The following is a 19,792-nucleotide window of genomic DNA, read 5'->3' on the forward strand; positions in this document are numbered from 1 at the left end:
TTATCATACCTGAGTAAAAAGCTCTAGAAACTCTCTGTTTGTTTAGGATAGGAGCTGCAGTATTAATGTGGTGTGACATCACTTCCTGCCTGAGTCTCTCCCTGCTCTGGGCTCAGATTACAGCAGAGAAGGGAGGGGGGGGAAGTGGAGCAAACTGAGCATGCTCTTGCCCAGGGCAATGAGGTTTAAGCTGAAGGCAGGAAGTCTGATACAGAAGCCCATGTGTACACAATAGAAGGAAAGAAATGTGCTGTTTCTTTTAACAGAGGACTCAGAGCAGCACTACTTTGGGGCTTTAATGGTATATTTAGATGGACCTTTCTGATAAGGCTTACTTAGTTTTAACCTTTCCTTTTCCTTTAAGGCTTTATTCCTGCTTTAGTACATTTCAAATAATAAAGGGGTGCAGCCTCTGTGGTGCCTATAAACTGTAGGCCTGTTTCAATGCAGCCTTAGCAATAATGTTGGGGATCACAGGGGTAGAAGAGTAGTAGGGGATCATGCTGTCCAGTGGAAGTGAACTAAAATAAAGAATTACAACGCTTTCCAGGACCACATAATTCTGCCATAACAACAATGCTCAAATACACAAATACATTTTGTACCCTCTAATTTGGGCTGACCCACTATGGAGCTGTGTAAGGTGAATAACAATAATATGGGAGTTAACTGGCCATAGATGCAAAGATCCGATCGTTCAAATCCACAAATGATCGGGCTTCCCCATCTCCCGACCTGCCACTAACCATTCAGATCAAATAAAGTAGAACAGAACAGATCAGCCGATGTTCTGCCCCTGACAGCAATCGTACAAAAGTTATGTCTGACAAAAGTAAGTGACAGTCTCCCACTCAAAATCGTACGATCGGCAATACACGCAGAAAAATCGGCAGCCGTCAGAAATCTTTTAACCTGTCTGATCGACCAAACGACCGATCTCCGCCAGACGAAAAATGTCAGGACCTGTCAGGATCCTCGATTCGTACGATCGGATCTTTGCGTCTGTGGCCAGCTTTAGAAGGCACATAAAATCTCAGGAACTCATGAGCAAGTGATTATTACCTTTGAAGCACATGTAGAGATAACACAAGCTGAGGTTCATTAGAAGTCTGTGAACGCATGAGCTTGCTCTTTGTTTGGGCCACAACAGTCGTGCCATCCGACAAGGAAAAGCGGTAGATAGGACTGGTCGCATGACCCTGCCTGAGAACTGTAGATTTTATAGGGATAGAGACAAAAAAAAATCAGTTGAGATACAATATACTAATGAAAAAACTACTTCCAGTGGAGTCTTGCATTACCTTCTTGGTGATGTCTTTTGCTGTAAGATATTTCTCCGTCATGCTGGGAATGAAATCTCTGGATGCATCGCCGCACCAAGTCCTCCCATCCTGGTCTCATTAGTGCCCTCATATTGGTTGTGTCCAGAGATGTTATTTTTCCTAATTTTTTAAAGATAAAAATAAATGTTAACATGTTGCAAAACATATAAAAATGCTAATTCACATTTGCTTCAGGGTGTTCAGGTTAGGCGAATGAAGTTGATGTGCTTCAACTTTCAGACAGAGCGGCCGATTCTCAGTTGGACTCTAATCAATGTATTAGTTTGGGCATTATAGGCGATTTACTGTTTGGGTCTTGAGCCATTCCAGTGTTACCTTGACCTTGTGCTTAGTATTGTTCTGCTGAAAGGTGAACTTCTTTTAAAAGCTTCTGTTTATGTATGAGATTAAAACAGGTTCTCTTGCCTGTATTTTGTACCAATCATTTCTCTTTCTGTTTTAACAAGATCTGTACTATTAAAAGTAGCTCCTCAGTTTCCACCACCATACATTCTGTAGGTATGGGCATTACCATATAGGCACTTGAAGGACCATGCCGTAGGGTGGCAGCTGTAGGAGAACGGTCCTAGGGTGCCTATTCGGTGAATAAAAAATGGTAAATAAAAAAGCCCCCCAAAAAACCTGGCTCTTCTGCCTTCGGCACCTGTGACTATCTATGCATCTGCCAAATGCAAAGGGAAGGAGAAAGGCTGAGGTTCTGTGACTAGGACAGCACCAAAATACAGCCCTTGGTATGGGACAACCATAGCAAAAGTTGTACATAACAGGGACGTTTATGTGAGATGGCACAGTAAATGCTATTATTCAAACAGACGAATGTGAAACCAGTTTTAGCGTTTGCCCAAAACATGAGATGGGAAAAAATATTATAGTCAGATAAGACCAAAATATTGCTCTGAAATTCATCCAAAAATCTGTGTGTAACACGTACTACAACTACAGACTGCAAAAAAACAACAAACCTACAGCTGCAGTATTATGTTTGGAACAAATACATAACATGCAGACAAATTAGCTAGACTGTAACAAAGGCCCATACAAAAACGCTGCTCAAATGATTTACAGAACTAACAAATCCCCTGTGATTAAAGGGCATATTTGACTTTAGGCAATACAATAAATCCAACAGTGAGCCAAATTGGAGCTAATGACATTTTGCCATGTCAGATACTGCTTTTTCCTTCAGGCAAGCTGAAACCTCACTACCCAAAAAGTAAGCACAAAGGATGGAATACTATAATGAGATATCCTTGTGGTATCTGCAGCAGCTCATACACTGGAAGTGCAGGTTTTGTTGGTCTTGTCTGGGTAATCATACCTTTAATTATAAGCATGTAAAGTGCAAATCTCTGCTGACTCAGGGCTTAGAGTTTTTTTGTGCCTTTTCAAGACAATTCATGGATCTTTAAAAGGATCATACTTAATTGTGCAAGAATGATGCAAAGAGTAAAGCTCCATGAATCAGGAACAGCTAATGTCATACCAGGTGAGTTTAGTCACCCTATGTAAGTCCATGACACCTGTTTTCTCTAGCGAGGAACATAAAAGCTACCTGTGTGTGCTCTACAGGGGACCCAGAATGTGAGCCCCTGTCATAACACTTAACATACCCTATGAGGCACTGTAAGACTGATTGATCTCTAAACAAAACATTATCTTCATGTAACCAAGATATAGTGGCTGTATACATGAAGTGATACTTAAAGGTATAAGGTCATGGAAAAACGTGTTTTCAGTTAATAGTGCTGCTCCAACAGAATTCTGCACTGAAATCCATTTTTCAAAAGGGGAAGCCGATTTTTTTTACATTTAATTTTGAAATCTGACATGGGGCTAGACATATTGTGTTTCCCAGGAGCCCCCAGTCATGTACTCTGGTAAACTTCAGTCACTCTTTACTGCTGTACTGCAAGTTTGAGTGATATCGCCCACTCCCTCCCCCTCCCAGCAGCCAAACAAAAGAACAATGGGAAGGTAACCAGAAAGCAGCTTCCTAACACAAGATCACAGCTCCCTGGTAGATCTAAGAACAGCACCCAATAGTAAAATCCATGTCCCACTGCGACACCTTCAGTTGCATTGAGTAGGAGAAACAATAGTCAGAAAGCAGTTCTGGCTCTTACTGAAAGCACATAACCAGGCAAAATTACCTGAGATGGCTGCCTACACCAATATTACAACCAAAAACAAACTACACTTGTTGGTTCAGGAATTATATTTTACATGGTAGAGTGAATTGTTTGCAGTGTAATTTAGAAATACAAACTAAAAAATCATGAAAGAATCCCTTTAAGTAACCAGCCCATTCATCCTATCATCTGCTAATGGTAGCATATTGCCCTCTAATGACAAAAACGTGCAGGACTATTATAACTGCACTTCACAGAATTTGTGCAATCTTGTGGCTGCATCTTAAAGATTCCTCCTGGAGCAAACACCTTTGTATATATCATATATGTTCACAATGAAAGGGGTAATAGGAGCATCCATGGTGGGAAGGGCAGATGATCACCTTGCAAGTCCTGACGCGTTGTGAAGCTCTCAGACGGGGGAGGCACAGGCCTCTCTTTCATTGGAACTCTTCTGGCCACACAAATCAAACAAGACTGAAAATCTACAAGGGAAAACATTGTACAGATAAATCTAGAAAAACACAGTCTACCTATTACTAGTAACTATATCTGTATATCCATGCAGAACAGAGTATACTGGAGGTTTGTATGTAACTATTGTATATCAATTTCCTATAAAGTAGTAGCACACATTTGTGTTTACTCAAATACATACTCAAGTCTATAATGCGATTTGTAAATCACAGCTGGTACAACAGGTTTTATAGTACACAATGAACTAGCATAAAACACATGACTGCATGAACAGAGCTGGAGTATGCTGTCAATGTATACTCCATACATTGTGGTGTCCAAAAAGTGGCTCCCCACTTAATTGCAACTCTCTGTGAAAACCTTTGGCAGCTGAAGAGCAGCAGCAAGAGGGCTGTTGTTTGTATTAGGGAAGTCCAAATTCACTACTCTCTAGGTGTTGGCTGGGTGACAAACCAGATTGTCCAGTTTGACGTATTGGGTGTGTGTGTGTGTTATCTCTCCAGCTTTGGAAGTATATATCCCTCCAGCTTGTGACAAAACAGAACCAAGTTCATTACAGTATAGCTAAACAGAGAATTTGCCTGGGTATGGAATATATACACTTCTTCTCTGATGGGGTGACCATCCAGTGCTCCAGTGCATGATGGGGTCTCTGGAAAGAAAGAAACTACGGAGATAACCATACCTTCGCCTTCTTCTTTAATTGACTTTGGTTGGGATACAGCAAAGCACTGCATAGTTTCATATTTCTGATGCGATTCCTGACCTTCCTCCTCGCATTCTATCATTGGCTTCACCAGCATACGACAGTTAAAGGTATGGCTATTTCGTCTAGGCCCCCCATTTACTATGAAATTCAAACACAACACATTATTAGATTTTATTTCATATATAACTACACTAGAACACATAGCTCCATATACACAAAGTATGAATAAGCTGAGCTAAAAAGGCTGCCTGTAGTAGTTTAAGCAACTTCTGGATCAGATAATATATTACATTTAGTTTATATTCTCTTTGGACTTAGGACTTTTCAGACTAATGTTTAGCTATAAGCTACAAAAACGAACATATACATCCTACTAGTAAAACCTCTCTTCTGACTAGTGAATAGTGAAAACAAAGGGCTAAATTGCATAGGTGGAGTCTTTTACAATTAACTTTATAAGCGAAACTTCTGGTTTTAACATAGAAGCCCAGCTCCCACTACACACGAGTGCCTCAGTTACTGGAAATCCACACAATATGTCCAGTGTTCACCTACCATACTACACTTCCATGGATTTCAAAGCTAGAAGATGTATATCAATGAGCAATCTCTTAGGATTTATATAGAAAAGCATACCTAAAGACTTTGGCAGCAGGTTTTTGATGAACTCGCTGTGATCTCCCACATGCAAAATGTTGTACACACTTGTATTCATCAGCTCTTCTTGGTTGTATCGAAGATATTGGGTCACATTCTCAGAAACAAACACCACGTTCCCTTCACGGTTCACCACAAAAAAGAACCCATCCAGGGCCTAAAAGCAAGAGATTTTGTCTGTGAAACCAAAAGCTGAATGAAAGAACCTTATCATGAAAATGTTCTTGGGATGTGTGCCAAACAGTTTATTTTCCATTGGGTAACACTTAAGCAGCAATACAGTAAAAAGCCAAAGGAATTTACCCAAGTCTGACTAATGGTCCCTGTGAAAGTGACAAAATTGATGGCAATGGCTCCATGCAAAGTCTATGTGAGCCATTGTGTTCTGGGGACCGTATCAAAAATGTCTGAACATCTTCATCCTAAACGCAGCTTGTCTATTAAAGTTCACTAATGGGCAATATGGAGTTAAGCCTTTGATGGTAAAATTGATAAAAATGGACTGCCCTCCGGAAGTTAAGCTATAATACAAATGGCTTACCATTGGTGGGTACAGAAGAATATAAAGGAAGGTGTTAATGAACAATGTTTAGAAGTAACTACCATCATTATACAAAGTAGACTCACATGTAATAAGTGAGGTTACTGGATCTTGATGTAATCTTTGTTGTTATTCAACATTTCAGCTTAAATTATATAGGTAACATGTATATACCAGGAGTGCCATGCTCTTGAATTTTATCCTGAGACATAATTCTATATAGAATTAATATAGACTTCCAGTCTATACACAAACAAACACAAATGCACTGCATTAGATCTTACGCTCTATAATTCCTCTCTATATACAGGCTATATGCCTTTATAATACACAAAAGCCATGAATATCTTGTAAATTATATCCTTATAAACGGTGAGTTCTGATGTCATCAGTTATAAACGGTGAGTAGTGATGTCATTTCTGTCACATGACTCACTAAAACTTGTGTATTATAATAAATAAAGTACCCCCTATTGCAAATTATGAGGATATTAGAAGTAACCTCGGAGTTTCATGCCCTGTATAAAAACACTCGGCCTTCGGCCTCGTGTTTTTATATGGTCATGAAACTCCTCGGTAACTTATAATATCCTTATATTTTACAAAAGGGGGTACTTTATTCCCTATATAATGTATAAATCCTTTGGGCTGCACTGTTCATTTAGCCACTGGATCTTGATGCAATCTTTGCTTTTATTTGCATTTCAGCTGAAATTACTGTATATAGGAATCAGGGCACATGTATAATCTAGGGCTGCCATGCTTTTGAATTTTATCCTGAGACAGAATTCTATATAGAATAGATTTTTTACAAACTCCCAGTCTTAAGGTCCCATTAGACGCAAAGATTTTTCTTTGTCAAACAACCGATTTTAGCGAAATCCGACCAATCTGTCAAATTTGTCGTGAAGTTAGTGGGATTCGAACGATCATACATCTTACGATTTTTCGTACGACATCTGTCAGAAAATTGATCGGCCAGGTTAAAAAATCTTTAATAGTCCCAGTGCAATCTATCTATGTTTGCAGGGCCAAGCAGGCAGCTACCCTTCAGTTTTGCTGGCAACATCACCTGAAATGGTCTTTTTAGTTGATGGACACATCGTACATTTAAACAATCGTTTCGAGACAAACGTGGTTTCACGATAAAGAAAAGATCTTTTTAAGATCAAACACGAATGCACTGCATTATATCTTACGCTGTGGATAACTCAGTATAGTTCCTCTCTATATGCCTTTATAATGTATTATTTTAGCAACTTCCCATGCTTCCTGGTCACTAGGCCACACCAACTACTGTCAATAACAGATCTATTACCCTCAGGGCAGAGACACACGAGAAGATTTGGGGACGTTTAGGGCAGAGACAGACACGAAGATTCAGGGTGATTTAGTCACCTGGCGTCTGATCGCCTCTTCTTCTGGCGGCTAATCTCCCTAAAAAAACCTTCCCGCTGGCTAGAATCCAAATCGCTGGCGGGATGGCACCGGATCGTTTCTTTTTCCAAAGTCGCCCTACGTTTCCTTGTGAGGCAACTTCGGGAAATTAATCGCCCGAAGAAGAGTGATTTGTCGCTGGATGTCTAATCTCCCCGAATCTCCACGTGTGTCTCTGCCCTCATAGGCTCATTTTTGGATGTTTAAATGCATGGTACCTTTCTAACCAGTGCTACACATTAGAAAACCCTGCTAATATAACAAGGACACCAGGGCTTAGGGTTAGATAATTCTCTAATTAATGTTGCCAATTAACATATAATGAAGCCTAGATGTTTATTTAGGACACTTTACATAATGGCAAGGGTGCATAATAAAAACAGGTGAATAACAGAGTAACCCTGCATCTGTTCTTGGTACTCTGATGCTGAATTATTTTGTTGCGAGAAACTGCAGCCCATGCTCGGGTTGCCTAGCAACTGCTGTATACTTACGTTATGACATCCACAAATGCACAGACATTTCAAGGAACAATTAGGGAGCAGATGCTTCTATACTGATGCGCTTCTGACACGCAACAAGATTAGCTACATAGCCGCACAATAGTTCAGCTGATAAAAACATCAGACGTACCAATAACACAGTCAGGGCAAACACATGCCATGTTGCCAAGTACTGTACCTTGTACTACAGGACGAGTTGGAAAGCGGTTTTCAGGCGGGTGTGGGTACTAATTAAATTATGTCGGTGTACTGTGTAGGAGTTTTGGCAAACGATACACTTTCACATAACTGGCCAGATACAATCAGACAACTAAAAACCATATTAGGAAAACAAACTAAAAAGCTTTCCTTCTAATACAAATTTCCTTATATAATAAAAAGTTTGTTAAGGTCTAGTCACCCATAGCTACTAAACAGCAGGTAGCATTTACTAGTCACCTGTTTAAAAGCAAACGTCTTATTGGTTGCTATGGGTTACTGCATCTGTGACTTTTATTACATTTGGTGTTTACAGGGGTAGTTCATTCCCTTCGTGTTTTATTTGTTATAGTTTCGAATTATTTGCTTTTTTCTACTGACTCCAGTTTTCAAATGGGGGTCACTGACCCCATCTAAAAACAAATGCTCCGTAAGGCTACAAATTTATTGTTAATGCTGCTTTTTGTTACCCACCATTCTAATGAGGCCTTTTTCTAATCATTTGCTGAGATTGCAAACTGAAGAGCTGCTACAAAAAGCTTAATAACTCAAAAAGCACAAATAATAAAAAATGAAAACCAATAGCAAATTGTCTCAGAACATCACTCTCTTCAGTCTACATCATACTAAAAGTTATCTCAAAGGTAAACAACCCCTTTAATGTCTTACTATAGGAAAACTATGACCTGAAAATAATGCTAGTCATATATGGGCAGATAAAAGTTGCTGGCTTGGCTGCTCCACACCAATATGGCAGCTTACTGGCCTGTATATCAGGGTCTGCTGACATGCTTCCAGGACACTATCTGGCTAGATACTGGAAGAATCCCATTGTATACTCCAGAGCTTATCGGTCATCTGCTTTGTATCCTGTGCTTTTTCTCCTTTTTTGGCTTTGAATGGCTGCCCCCATGGCTACACAGCAGCTTGTTTATATAAACTATAGTAGTGTCTCTGAAACAACCACACAGTGCAGCACAACAATACATTATATTTTAATTACTTAAAAACACTTTTATATTTTGGTGTTACTGTTCCTTTAAACCTGGGTCAATGATCAGAACTCGCCATATGGGTGGATGTGGCCAACCTAACAGGCAATGCAGGGAGTCTTGGGTATTTATTAAAGTAAATTAGGAATGCACAGCCTGTGCTCTCTATCTGACAGGAGTCAACAGGAGTTGAATTTGAGTTGAGCAGCTGGAGTGCTGTAGTTATTACTAAAAAAATAAATCTAATTAAATCTAATTTGCACTTTTAAAAAGCCCATTTTCTGGGCTCTGTCTATAATATGGGTTTTGAAGACCCTTGCCCTTTAGGCCTGGGAGTTGGGTATAAAGAGTCACTTCATAGCTTCGGCGATTGAGAGATTTCTGTAGAGCCATTAGCCCATGGGTTTTTCGGGCATCGCCGGGCCAAGCCCACTTCACCCCCTTCCGCATACACACACTAATAAGCAGGTGCACACACAAAGCAGCAGGCACAGTTGTTACAAGTGGCATAGGGAGATATTCAACTTGCAGTTGGTAAGGACAAGGCCCGGGCTAGGGATAGGCTACATATTAGGTACGTGCCTAGCACCCCCCAAGCTTTACACCCTAAGCATGTGGCTCTTCTGCCTACCCCTAGTTCCAGTCCTGTATTTGGGAGCCTTCCAATTTTAAGGATTGAACCCTGCACTGCACATTTTTTTTCATCTTTCGATATTTAAGAAAAATGGATGCGTTCAATAGCAGCTAGACGGCCACAGGCCTGACAGCCCTGGGATAACAGAAGACTGATCAAATGACAATAACAAGCTTATTTGTTTCATTTGGTTTTGCATACGTTGTGCAAAGTCTCCGTCACTGCAGAAGATTTTACACACACACACAAGTTAGACACTAGAAAATTTTTATCTCTTCCTGTAACCATTACATACCTAAACAGGGCTGCAATACTACATACCTGTATGTAGTTACTTGAAGCCATACATACATACATATAGTTGCTCAAGTTGGCATTTACATCTTCTTACCTCAAGCATCATTGGTCCAAGCGCATCCTTGTCTATGACACTTTGGCCTGTTGAGGACACGTCCGCCTTCTGAACTTCATCCTCATTTGCAGCTGCTGTTTTTTCTGCGTAAAGGCAAGTACTGATCAGAATAAGACAGTGCCAAATAATAAATCTATATAGTCTAATGTGGTGGATCTAAAGTGTTTTGTTCCACAAAGGCCTCATATCCATCACTAAATTACAGGTTTTCTACAAAAATGACTGCTATATAAAGTGCTTCTATGGAAAAGTCATAAATAGAAAACTTGAAAGCAGCATTTGGGCTACTGTGAAAATATGGGGAACAAGGAGTCCCCTTGAACCTCAGCAGATCTACAATAGAACTTCACAAGTGCACCTGATCTCATGGTTCTAATGTGCTCTAAACCAACAGCTCGCTGTAATTTCAATGTCAGACCTTCATCTTCGTCTGGATACAAGTATCACCACAAACAACGTTTTATATAATTCAAGGAAAAGAATGGGCACAACTAAAATTGAAATATTTCCTTGGAAGGGCACCACTGTCAGGGTGGTTACAATGTTTGCAGTCATTTTTAGACACACTGGCACAATCTGCCAGTTACCACAAGAAAGGGGCATTCATTGTGAAATACAGAAATAGTGAGCACTGGCCTTCCAAAACTAATTCTGGATCCTTTAATCTGTCCAGATAAAATAAACATATTCTGGCCAGAACCTCAAAATTTGTGTACTGCACAATCAAAAAACCTATTTTTAAAGAGAGAAATATATTCTAAGAAAGTGGCAAATGAGGAGGCTTGTTTGTATGGTTATTCATATACAAGCCAAGTTACAAGATATAATTGGAACAATAGAAAGGCATACATATTATACATGGCCCCTAGTACACTATCTGTTAGACTCCTGGGGCAATTGAGTGTACCACCTCAACCCATGTATGGCTAACTTTAGCCTACAAAAAAAAAAAAAAGAAAAAGAGACCAATATATTCATATATAATAAGATTTCAACAAGATATGCTTCTGTTGATAGTCCCCAAAATATCACCCTTCTCCTATGACACTTGGAAGATATGAAGAGTCTCGGCTGGTGGCCCAAACATGAGTTGCGTAGATATATCAGGCCTAATCTGGTAGAACAAGCTCAGTACAATTATAGCAGAAGCTAACTGCACACATCTCTTGTATTTTGGGGGAGCAGCACACAGCAACCATGAAGCCATCATTTGGATATCATGGCGTATAATATATCATGAATACAGAGCTTTACCAAAACCTTTCCTGGAAATAAAAAACAGAAATTAAACAAGGCCCTGTAAAGTAGTCTGAAAATTAACACCATTATCCCAGCAAAGGAGGGTTTCTAGAATGTAAGAGAGGTGGGAAAGACATTCCCAAAATACTTCTGCATCCCTACATACATGTGAAGGTCCACAGTGGCAGTGAGAATGGGAAGCACAACAATATAATGCTGTTGTTTTTTTTTGCGCTCACCTGAATACATTCTAACATGTCTAAGTGCAAAGAATGATTTCCAAAAACTGCCCCTACACAACCAAATTTGGTTGGGCAGTTGGTCAACTTTGGCCTCTTGGGCATGTATATAGACGGCTGTATTGTAATCCTGTTGAAACTGGCAACCTTCATGATAAACATTCAAATATTTTGTCATCCCTAAGATGCTGCTTAGTGTTATTTATTGGCACAACATGGCACAAGGCTCTTTATCAAGTGTAAAACATTGGTGCAACATTCAACCATTTAAAGGAAATAAACAGGAAATGAGGTATACATTCCCCCCCCACAGGTCAGGGAGGGAATGAAACTACCTCACTTCCTGTTTTTTACCTTTAAATGGTTGAATGTTGCACCAATATATTACACTTGATAAAGAGCCACGAGACATGTTGTGCCAATAAATAACACTAAGCAGCTAGACTGCCTGTTCCTGCTTCTCTACCTCTTTAAATTATTTGGCATTGCATCTTAAGTGAGGGTGCTTCATGAGAAGAGCACGACATTACATCCTCCCTTGATGGAACTTTCAAGATTTTCAAATAACAGAGAAACATTGCCCTAGTCCAGTAACCCATAGCAACCACATACTTTCATGACTGAAACCAAACTTGGCCAGTAAATGGCAGCTGCTGATTGGTTGCTATGGGCTACAGTTTCAACGCAAGCTGTTTTTATAAGTCGTGCATAATTTCCTTAATGTGTTAAAGCAGGAAAAAAAGGGAAGACGGCGCCCTAGTTGACATGTTAGAAGCAAATATTAAGCCTCTGGAGAGATTTGTGTATCCTGCAAGTGACAGAAGGGCTTCGCAGGATCTTTATGAGCACTGGGCTCCTCCACTAATGTCCTGTGGCATGTTTTCTGTGGAGCTGCGGGAATGAGAGGAGTTAAATACATGTTGCTGCTCAGGAAGGCTTTAGGAAGTAAGCAAGTGAGACAATTATGCATCTGCACTATACTAAAATTAGAAAAGTTGCCATATGGCTGGGTGAGGGCAGCATCGCATTCGTATTCATTAAGAAGCATTCTGCTAACATAAAAAACACTGGGCCCTTCCTATGCTTTCCCAATGTGGTTAAAACATTAATACCCCATATATCAACCGGCCGCTGAAAGGTCCCATAGTGCACTAAAGGCAAAAAGCAAAGCATTACAGGCAGCTGCACCCTCTCTCTGATGAATGTGAGCATCACACCCCTCTCTGTCTCACAGGCACACTCCATCCTTGTTAGCGCAGTCTCTTTGCAGTGCATATCACTAGTCTAGGAGTAATGCTGCTTTTTCTTTCTCCCCCTCATCTCAGCTGAGAAAGTGATATTTTGTTGCGCTCTCAACTATGCCAGGAATTGCTTGCAAAGCCTCGTGACAAGATGACTAAGCAAACAGGGGAGAGTTTGCACAGATTAAACACTGCTGAGGAGACATTGCAGTGTTAACCTAAGGAATGTCACATCTACAAATGTGCAAAGACTTAACCACCTGCAACGCTTGCCTTTCTACTTGTGCCCTCTACTCGTGCAGTGAATCCAGCTGAAATTAAAGGAGGAACCCCTACAGCATCTAATGGGTAAAAAGCACCTTTCTAGTTACCTAGACAACATCAGTTCTAGGGTTATAAAAGAAAATGCAGCAAAGCTGAAACCACCAATAAAAATTATTTTAAAATCCCAAATATCTGAGAACTTCCAGCTGTTGATGAAGTACAACTCCCAGCATATCCTGGCATTACAGACAGCTAAAGGTTGCCATACATGGCAGATATATGCTGCCAACAGACCAAGTCGGCAGTTTATCGGCCAGTATATGGGGCCCTCCAACGCGCTACTCTGACCGAGATCTGCCGCAGTCAGACAACATCGGTTTGTTGATGCGGTCCTTGCATGACCACCTGCATTCTTGGCGTGAGCCAATCCTTGGGTCCTATGGCCTACGGGAGAAAATCTGGTGTGTAAAACGGTCTTAGTTTGCAGGAAAACCTTGCTTTATTTCAGTGCGGTGATGCAACGTTTCAGGCCCACGCCCCTTTATCAAGCATCAAGATGCTTGATAAAGGGGCGTGGCCCGAAACGTTGCATCACCGCACTGAAATAAAGCAAGGTTTTCCTGCAAACTAAGACCGTGAGTGCTGGTAACTTTCTTCTTGTACATTGAATAGGAAGCTGCCGAAACTTCCACTACCAAGCACCAGGCTACTCTACAGGAGGGTGTTGTGGGTGTGCGTCCGCTCTCACATATATTTGTTTGGACCAGATTTGGTCGGACATAACTTTTGTAGGATTGCTGTCAGGGGCAGAACATCGGCTGATCTGTTCTTTTGTACTTTAGTGGCAGTGGGGAGATGGGAAAGTGGGGAGTGGGGAGATGGGAAAGTTCGATCTTACGATGATTCGTACGATCGTATCTTTGCGTTTATGGCCAGCTTAAGCGAGCAGGGAGAGACTCAGGCAAGAAGTTATGTCACAGCAAGCCAATATGGCAGCTGTTATCCTAAACAAACAGAGACAGTGTCAAGAGCTGTTTACTCAGGTATGATAAAGCATTCTAAAGAATAAAAATGGTGTTCTAGCTTGCACTGTTGTGACTAATCTATTGGCAATAAACTGCATTGGTAGCTTTCCTTCTCCTTTAAAGCAGTGATTTTTCAACCCATGAGACTCTTGCTCTTGCTGAACTGCCAGCATCCCAATACATAGGGTACTGGGTACTGTAGATCAGCATCAACTGGAGACTCACAGATTGGTCAGACTGCAACTGAAAATGAAGATCAGAGTTTAAATAAGAGCTATTATATCTGTAATCTATATAGGTAAAATCTAGGGTCAGAACGGACCTGTTAAGAGAACAGTTACCCTCTTGGCACAGAAATGCCTATTGCCATTGACCTGAATGGCAAGCACCTGCTCGTGAAGGTTAATTTCTGCCCAAAAACAATCTATTGTGCAGGAGGAACAGGTGGGGAAACAGCCTGGCATGCCATTCTCCTTAAAAATCACAGCTTATGTACATGGACGATACAGTAAGTCACCACTTTTTTGGAGTTTGCTATGGAAAGGATGGATTATAAGAATCACATTTCATCATAGTGTTTCATCATACGACTTTTCTTACTTTGTTACTCAACCGAATAATTTACTGGAAGGCTCAATTGGTAAATATAAAAGTGAACCCCAAAACACAGAAGCGAAAAACTGAGAAAGGAAAGGGGCTGAAATGGAAATGAGCTAACGGAGATTACTACGTGTCTCAGGACCAAAGCACGTTACAGGAACAACAGCATTTTGTGAGATAAAGAAGCATGGGGCAATGGCACTGTGCTTGAGACAAAGCTTTAAAAAACAATTTAAACACTTCAAACACTTCTGGCTAAATTTGGTGATGGAGCTCTGTAGAAGGTGGTGTTATACCACTCTTCTGTGATCAATACAGACTATACTGTACATGCACCGATTGGTAAGAGTAGGGGTCGGTCAGAGATCGGGCACCCAATGCAGCTTTGGACTCAAATACTGCTCTTCTTCCAGCTGCCTGAATGCCAGGTTAACAAGAATGGGCCCCTGAACAGAAAGATAAAGCCTTACAAATCTAGAGTCGCCATTAAATCAGCCTGATTCAGCTCACCACTTGGCTCAGAAACTGGGCAAAAATCATCCCCTGTACAGCCAGCTTGCAAACCCAGACGAAAGACATCTTACATGATGAATAAGTCTCTTAACCATGAAACATACAAGTGGCTTACTTACAACTCAGAACCTGTATTACAGATGGAGTTCTTACTTACCGTGTTCTTTGATCTGGCGAATTTGCTTCACGGTTTCCTTCAAAATTGCACATTTGTCAGGTTTAAAGTTTAAGTTGTCAATGTCATTGAAGTTTGCAAAAATCAGCTCTGCCAGCTCCTCTATATATTTATTCTCCTGCTCTCGGTTCCGCTTCTCCGTGCTCCGCTTTGGACTACAGGAAAAAAGTACGGGTTAAGGATGTACCACAAACTGAGTATGGAAACCATTATCCACTTGTTTGAACCATTACATATTGTCTTGTTGGGTCATTAAGTCATTTAAAGCATTTAAATCCCACAGCAAAGAAGAGTGCCGTACAATATGCAAGCAAAATTGCCTTTTATCAGCCTACAGCTATACATTTTGATGCCAATCAATGTGTTTTTATACTTCAGGAATAAAGAGAAGAAAAGTTTTAATGTAAGACAAGCTGCTTTGGCTCCAGATGAGGAATTTCCACCGACATTTCCTTCTAATATATTATCCTGCTAGAAGAATGTGGCTACAAGAAGAGAGCAGAATAAAAAGCCAACAACCTTTCAACGCTATGGCTTCTGAAAACCACACCATTTGTCAGGGAACATGGAATAACAGGGTGATACAGTGCAAGCAAGGCAGTGAGATGCTAAAACTTCCCCCTTTTACATTTGGGACAGCTATCTCATCACTTAGCCCCAAGCGTTACAGCAAGAGGAGGTCTCAGGAAGCACTGCCGAATAATAACATAGATCTAATACACTGAACATGAACTGAATGTATATTGAAAGCAGGTGTTTCTACACACGATTGGCTCCTGCATTAATTGTTCTAGACTATGTAGGACAGAGAATATGCATTAACCATAAATCTCCTTACTGGCCTTGAGTCTGCCCCAACAACAAAGTCAAGACCCCCACTTTGGGAACCCATACTGAGAAGTAAGAGAAATTTTAATGGCATCTATCACTTCAGGGGTGTCAAGATAACCAAACTTTCCTGTAAGATTTGGTTCATAAACCTAACTTGCTCCATTTGTATTGGTTACTCTATATTTTATTGGTGCTAATACTGCTCAATTGCCATTTATTCACAGTAGGTCCCCTACAGAAACACGCTCTCACTATACTGCTGACAGAGCTGAAGTTGAAATATGGGGGATGCTAGGACTCTCATCCAAGGGGGAAGAGAAAATACATAAATCTGGGATATCTCCCAAGCTGATGCTGGAGGCCCATAGCAAATTCTCTCCCTGCTCTACCCTTAAACCAGTCCGGACCACTGAACAGCACTTTGGTAAGGTGTGGTTACACAGGTCCATGTCCACTGGATTAATACTACTATTAACGCCAAGATGGATGTTGAGAAAACAGCATGCTAACACAACAACAAATGAATAACAAGATGCATATAGAGAGAATACTGCACAATCAAACACACTGACAATAAGATGGATTTCGAGAGAATGGAGCATTAACAAGTACACTACTGTGAAGATGGGTTTATGGAGAACAACAAAGACACCAACATGGATTTAGAAATGTAGAAGGAATGGCAGTAATGCCAAGAAAGATTTAGGGAGAACAGCACATTGACCCCATGATGGATTCTAAGAGAACACTGCACTATCCCCAAGACAGCGCACTACACACACAAACACACATTTCGAGAGAGCAACAAACGCCACAGAAACTGCAAAATGAACCGATCCACTGTAACATTACCATTCCTGGTTAGGGCATTCTTGTTGTATGGGTGTGTGCTCCATGGCATATCATCTCATGCACAACTTACCTAGGCCCAAGCTGATCGTGGCTTTCCTTGCGTTTCCGTGGCTCTGCCCTGCTAGGGTCAGAGGGATTTTCTCCCATCCCACTCATCTTGAACACATATCAGCAACTGTGCAATAAATAGAGAGACAAGAAATGAGAGACATGACAAGGCATCTGGTTTTATACAGTTAATGCTCCTTTTGAACTTCTTTTGTACCAAGTACAAAATACACTGCTTTCCAGAAACATTACTTGGGAAACCCATTGTACTTGCAACTGGCTTCTTAAAGGAGAACTAACTAAACCCTAAAAATTAATTTGGTTAAAAATGCCACACACAGTATGTTATATAATAAACTTATTGCAATGAATATCAGCAATGTTTCAGGACTTCAAACTTGTCACAGGGGTAACCATCCTGGAAAGTGTCAACGACACTCACATGCTCAGTGGGCTCTGAGCAGCTGTTGAGAAGCTGAGCTTCTCAAATTCAAAGTCAAAGTCTTGCAAATTAACAAGCATAAAATGAGGTTGGCCTGTAATATAAGCTGATGCTAAAGGGCTGATTATTAAATTTTGATGCTAGTTGCACTGAGTTCTGTGCTGCCATTTACCAATAATCTGTGCTATTTACTAATCAGCCTTATATTGTGACATTTCTATTCTGTGTACTGTATATTGCGAGTGAGTCCCTAAGCTCAGTAAGTGACAGCAGCACAGAGCATGTGCAGTAAATCATAGGAAAAGAAGATGGGAGCTACTGGGGCATCTTTGGAGACACAGATCTTTACTGCTAAAGGTCTGTGGTTGCCTGGTACAGAAGCCCAAAATATAATGTACAATATTTCTAGCTATTTCTTTAGTTAAGCTTTAGTTTTCCTTTAAAGTTCCAGCGTCTGCAAGACCAGATAAAATGTTGCAGCAACAAATTGTGGCAAAACCTTCACAGCTCTAGCTAAAAGGATGCAGCTGCAATGGCATACCTAGCTTTTGTTACAGACCAGTAACATCACTGGGATCAGTAAAAGTAGGAAAAATAGCTAAACTAGACTAATATCTGACCAATTGTACCTCATGAGTAAAAAAACCTAAACATTGGCATGTAGTCAGTTTTCATATACAAAAGATCGCATTATTTTTCTCATTCGAGAAATAGTAATTGTTAGAGAGCAGATGAACATTTCTGAATTATTTTTTGACCTTGCGAGTTCTGTATGCTTACACTGGTAATATCACCGTAACAATGGATTTATTACATCAATTCAGTTGGCTCCGGCTACATGGTCTCATGAGTCAGAACCAGTTGTGTAGGAAGTATTAACAGCCAGACAGATGCTGCTTTCAAAAGAAATTACATATCCAAATAATTTTCAAAACTACTCAATCTAATCTTTCCCATCCGTTCTAGTAAGAGCCCTGTAAATGAGACACAACTACAATACTAACCAATGAAGATGTTCATCATATAAACACCATCCATTATAGTAAAGCCACAGTCATACTGCCTCATAATAATGTATACAGTATGAGTCCCATGTGACAATAACAAATGCCAAGAATCTATATATAGAAGGTTTGCACCAAGCAATGCAGATTGGTTTTATTTCATATATCTCATTGCCCCAGTTCTGAGTCAATGTTTATTTGCACGTGATACATTGATTTTTCAGCAGCCAGAGCACCACAGTATCTGGCTGGGTACTGTTCCACTAGTATAGCTGTGCGTGATGGTAGGTGTAGTTGAACAAGGCTGCTATAGGGAAGCCTGCTGGTGCATATTCACACTAGGGTCAAATCTTTCAGGAGCCAGTTAACCTGTCTGTATGTATTTGGAGTGTGGAGGGAAGCCAAAGAAACCCACACAGACACAGAAAACACACCCATGCAGATACTAGCCATGGTCTTTAACACCCATCCCAAAAAAATTACAAATGTTTGCCTTGCCACTTTCTAATTCCCCTTTAATTGGCAGTCTTAATTTTAAGTAAGATAACGAGCTCCCCATGAACAACCCCCACTCCCTTCAGCTTTTGTTGTGACTGTTTTGGTTTTATCTGTGCACTGGCAATGTGATTAACTACCTTACAAGACATGAAATGAAACATGGAAGAGCGTGGTCTGCAAGAAAACAGATTAAAACAACAGGCAAAAAGTATGTTTGGCACAAGACTCATTTCACTGAACCGACGTCACACAATGGGATATACATTAACAGCTACCTCTTTTGCAAGAACCAGTATCACTCTTACTAACATACTTCCAGATACTGGTTCAATGAATAATACACGTAATATAAAGTCAATGCTTTGGCTTTAGGTGTGTGGTTAAAGGGGTAGTTCACCTTTAATTAAAATTTTAGTATGTTCTAGGATGGCTAATTCGAAGCAACTTTTCAATTGGCCTTCATTTTTTATTTTTATTTTTTGAATTATTTGCCTTTTTCTGACTCTAAAAAACAAATGCTCCGTAAGGCTACAAATGTATTGTTATTGCTACTTTTTATTAATCATCTTTCTATATTCAGGCTGTCTGCTATTCATATTCCACCTCTTATTCATATCAATGCAGGGTTGCTAGGGTAATTTGGACGTTGAAGTGAATAGAAAGCTAAATAACTCAAAAAACACAAATAATAAAGAACGACAACCAATTGCAAATTGTCTCGGAGCCTCCCTCGCTACATGATACTAATAGTTAATTTAAAGGTGAACAACCCCTTGAAGATTCCCTTTC

The 19,792-nt window shown here is 40.3% G+C and overlaps 1 protein-coding gene across 5 annotated transcripts in view; it reads right to left on the reverse strand.

Annotated features, from left to right (window-relative positions):
- ncoa2.L (nuclear receptor coactivator 2 L homeolog) overlaps nt 1–19,792 on the reverse strand; it is a 150,245-nt gene that overhangs the window by 29,091 nt on the left and 101,362 nt on the right. For all 5 annotated transcript variants that reach the window (XM_018266173.2, XM_018266171.2, XM_018266174.2 and 2 more), the window contains 8 exon segments: nt 17,082–17,186; nt 15,311–15,483; nt 10,012–10,115; nt 5,295–5,472; nt 4,635–4,796; nt 3,856–3,957; nt 1,302–1,442; nt 1,063–1,210 (listed from right to left, as the gene is read on the reverse strand). In XM_018266173.2, coding sequence (XP_018121662.1) covers nt 1,063–1,210; nt 1,302–1,442; nt 3,856–3,957; nt 4,635–4,796; nt 5,295–5,472; nt 10,012–10,115; nt 15,311–15,483; nt 17,082–17,167 — 1,094 coding nt within the window. In that variant the 5' untranslated portion in view covers nt 17,168–17,186.

Source organism: Xenopus laevis, chromosome 6L (genome assembly GCF_017654675.1).
Source record: "Xenopus laevis strain J_2021 chromosome 6L, Xenopus_laevis_v10.1, whole genome shotgun sequence".
NCBI classification, from domain to species: Eukaryota; Metazoa; Chordata; class Amphibia; order Anura; family Pipidae; genus Xenopus; species Xenopus laevis.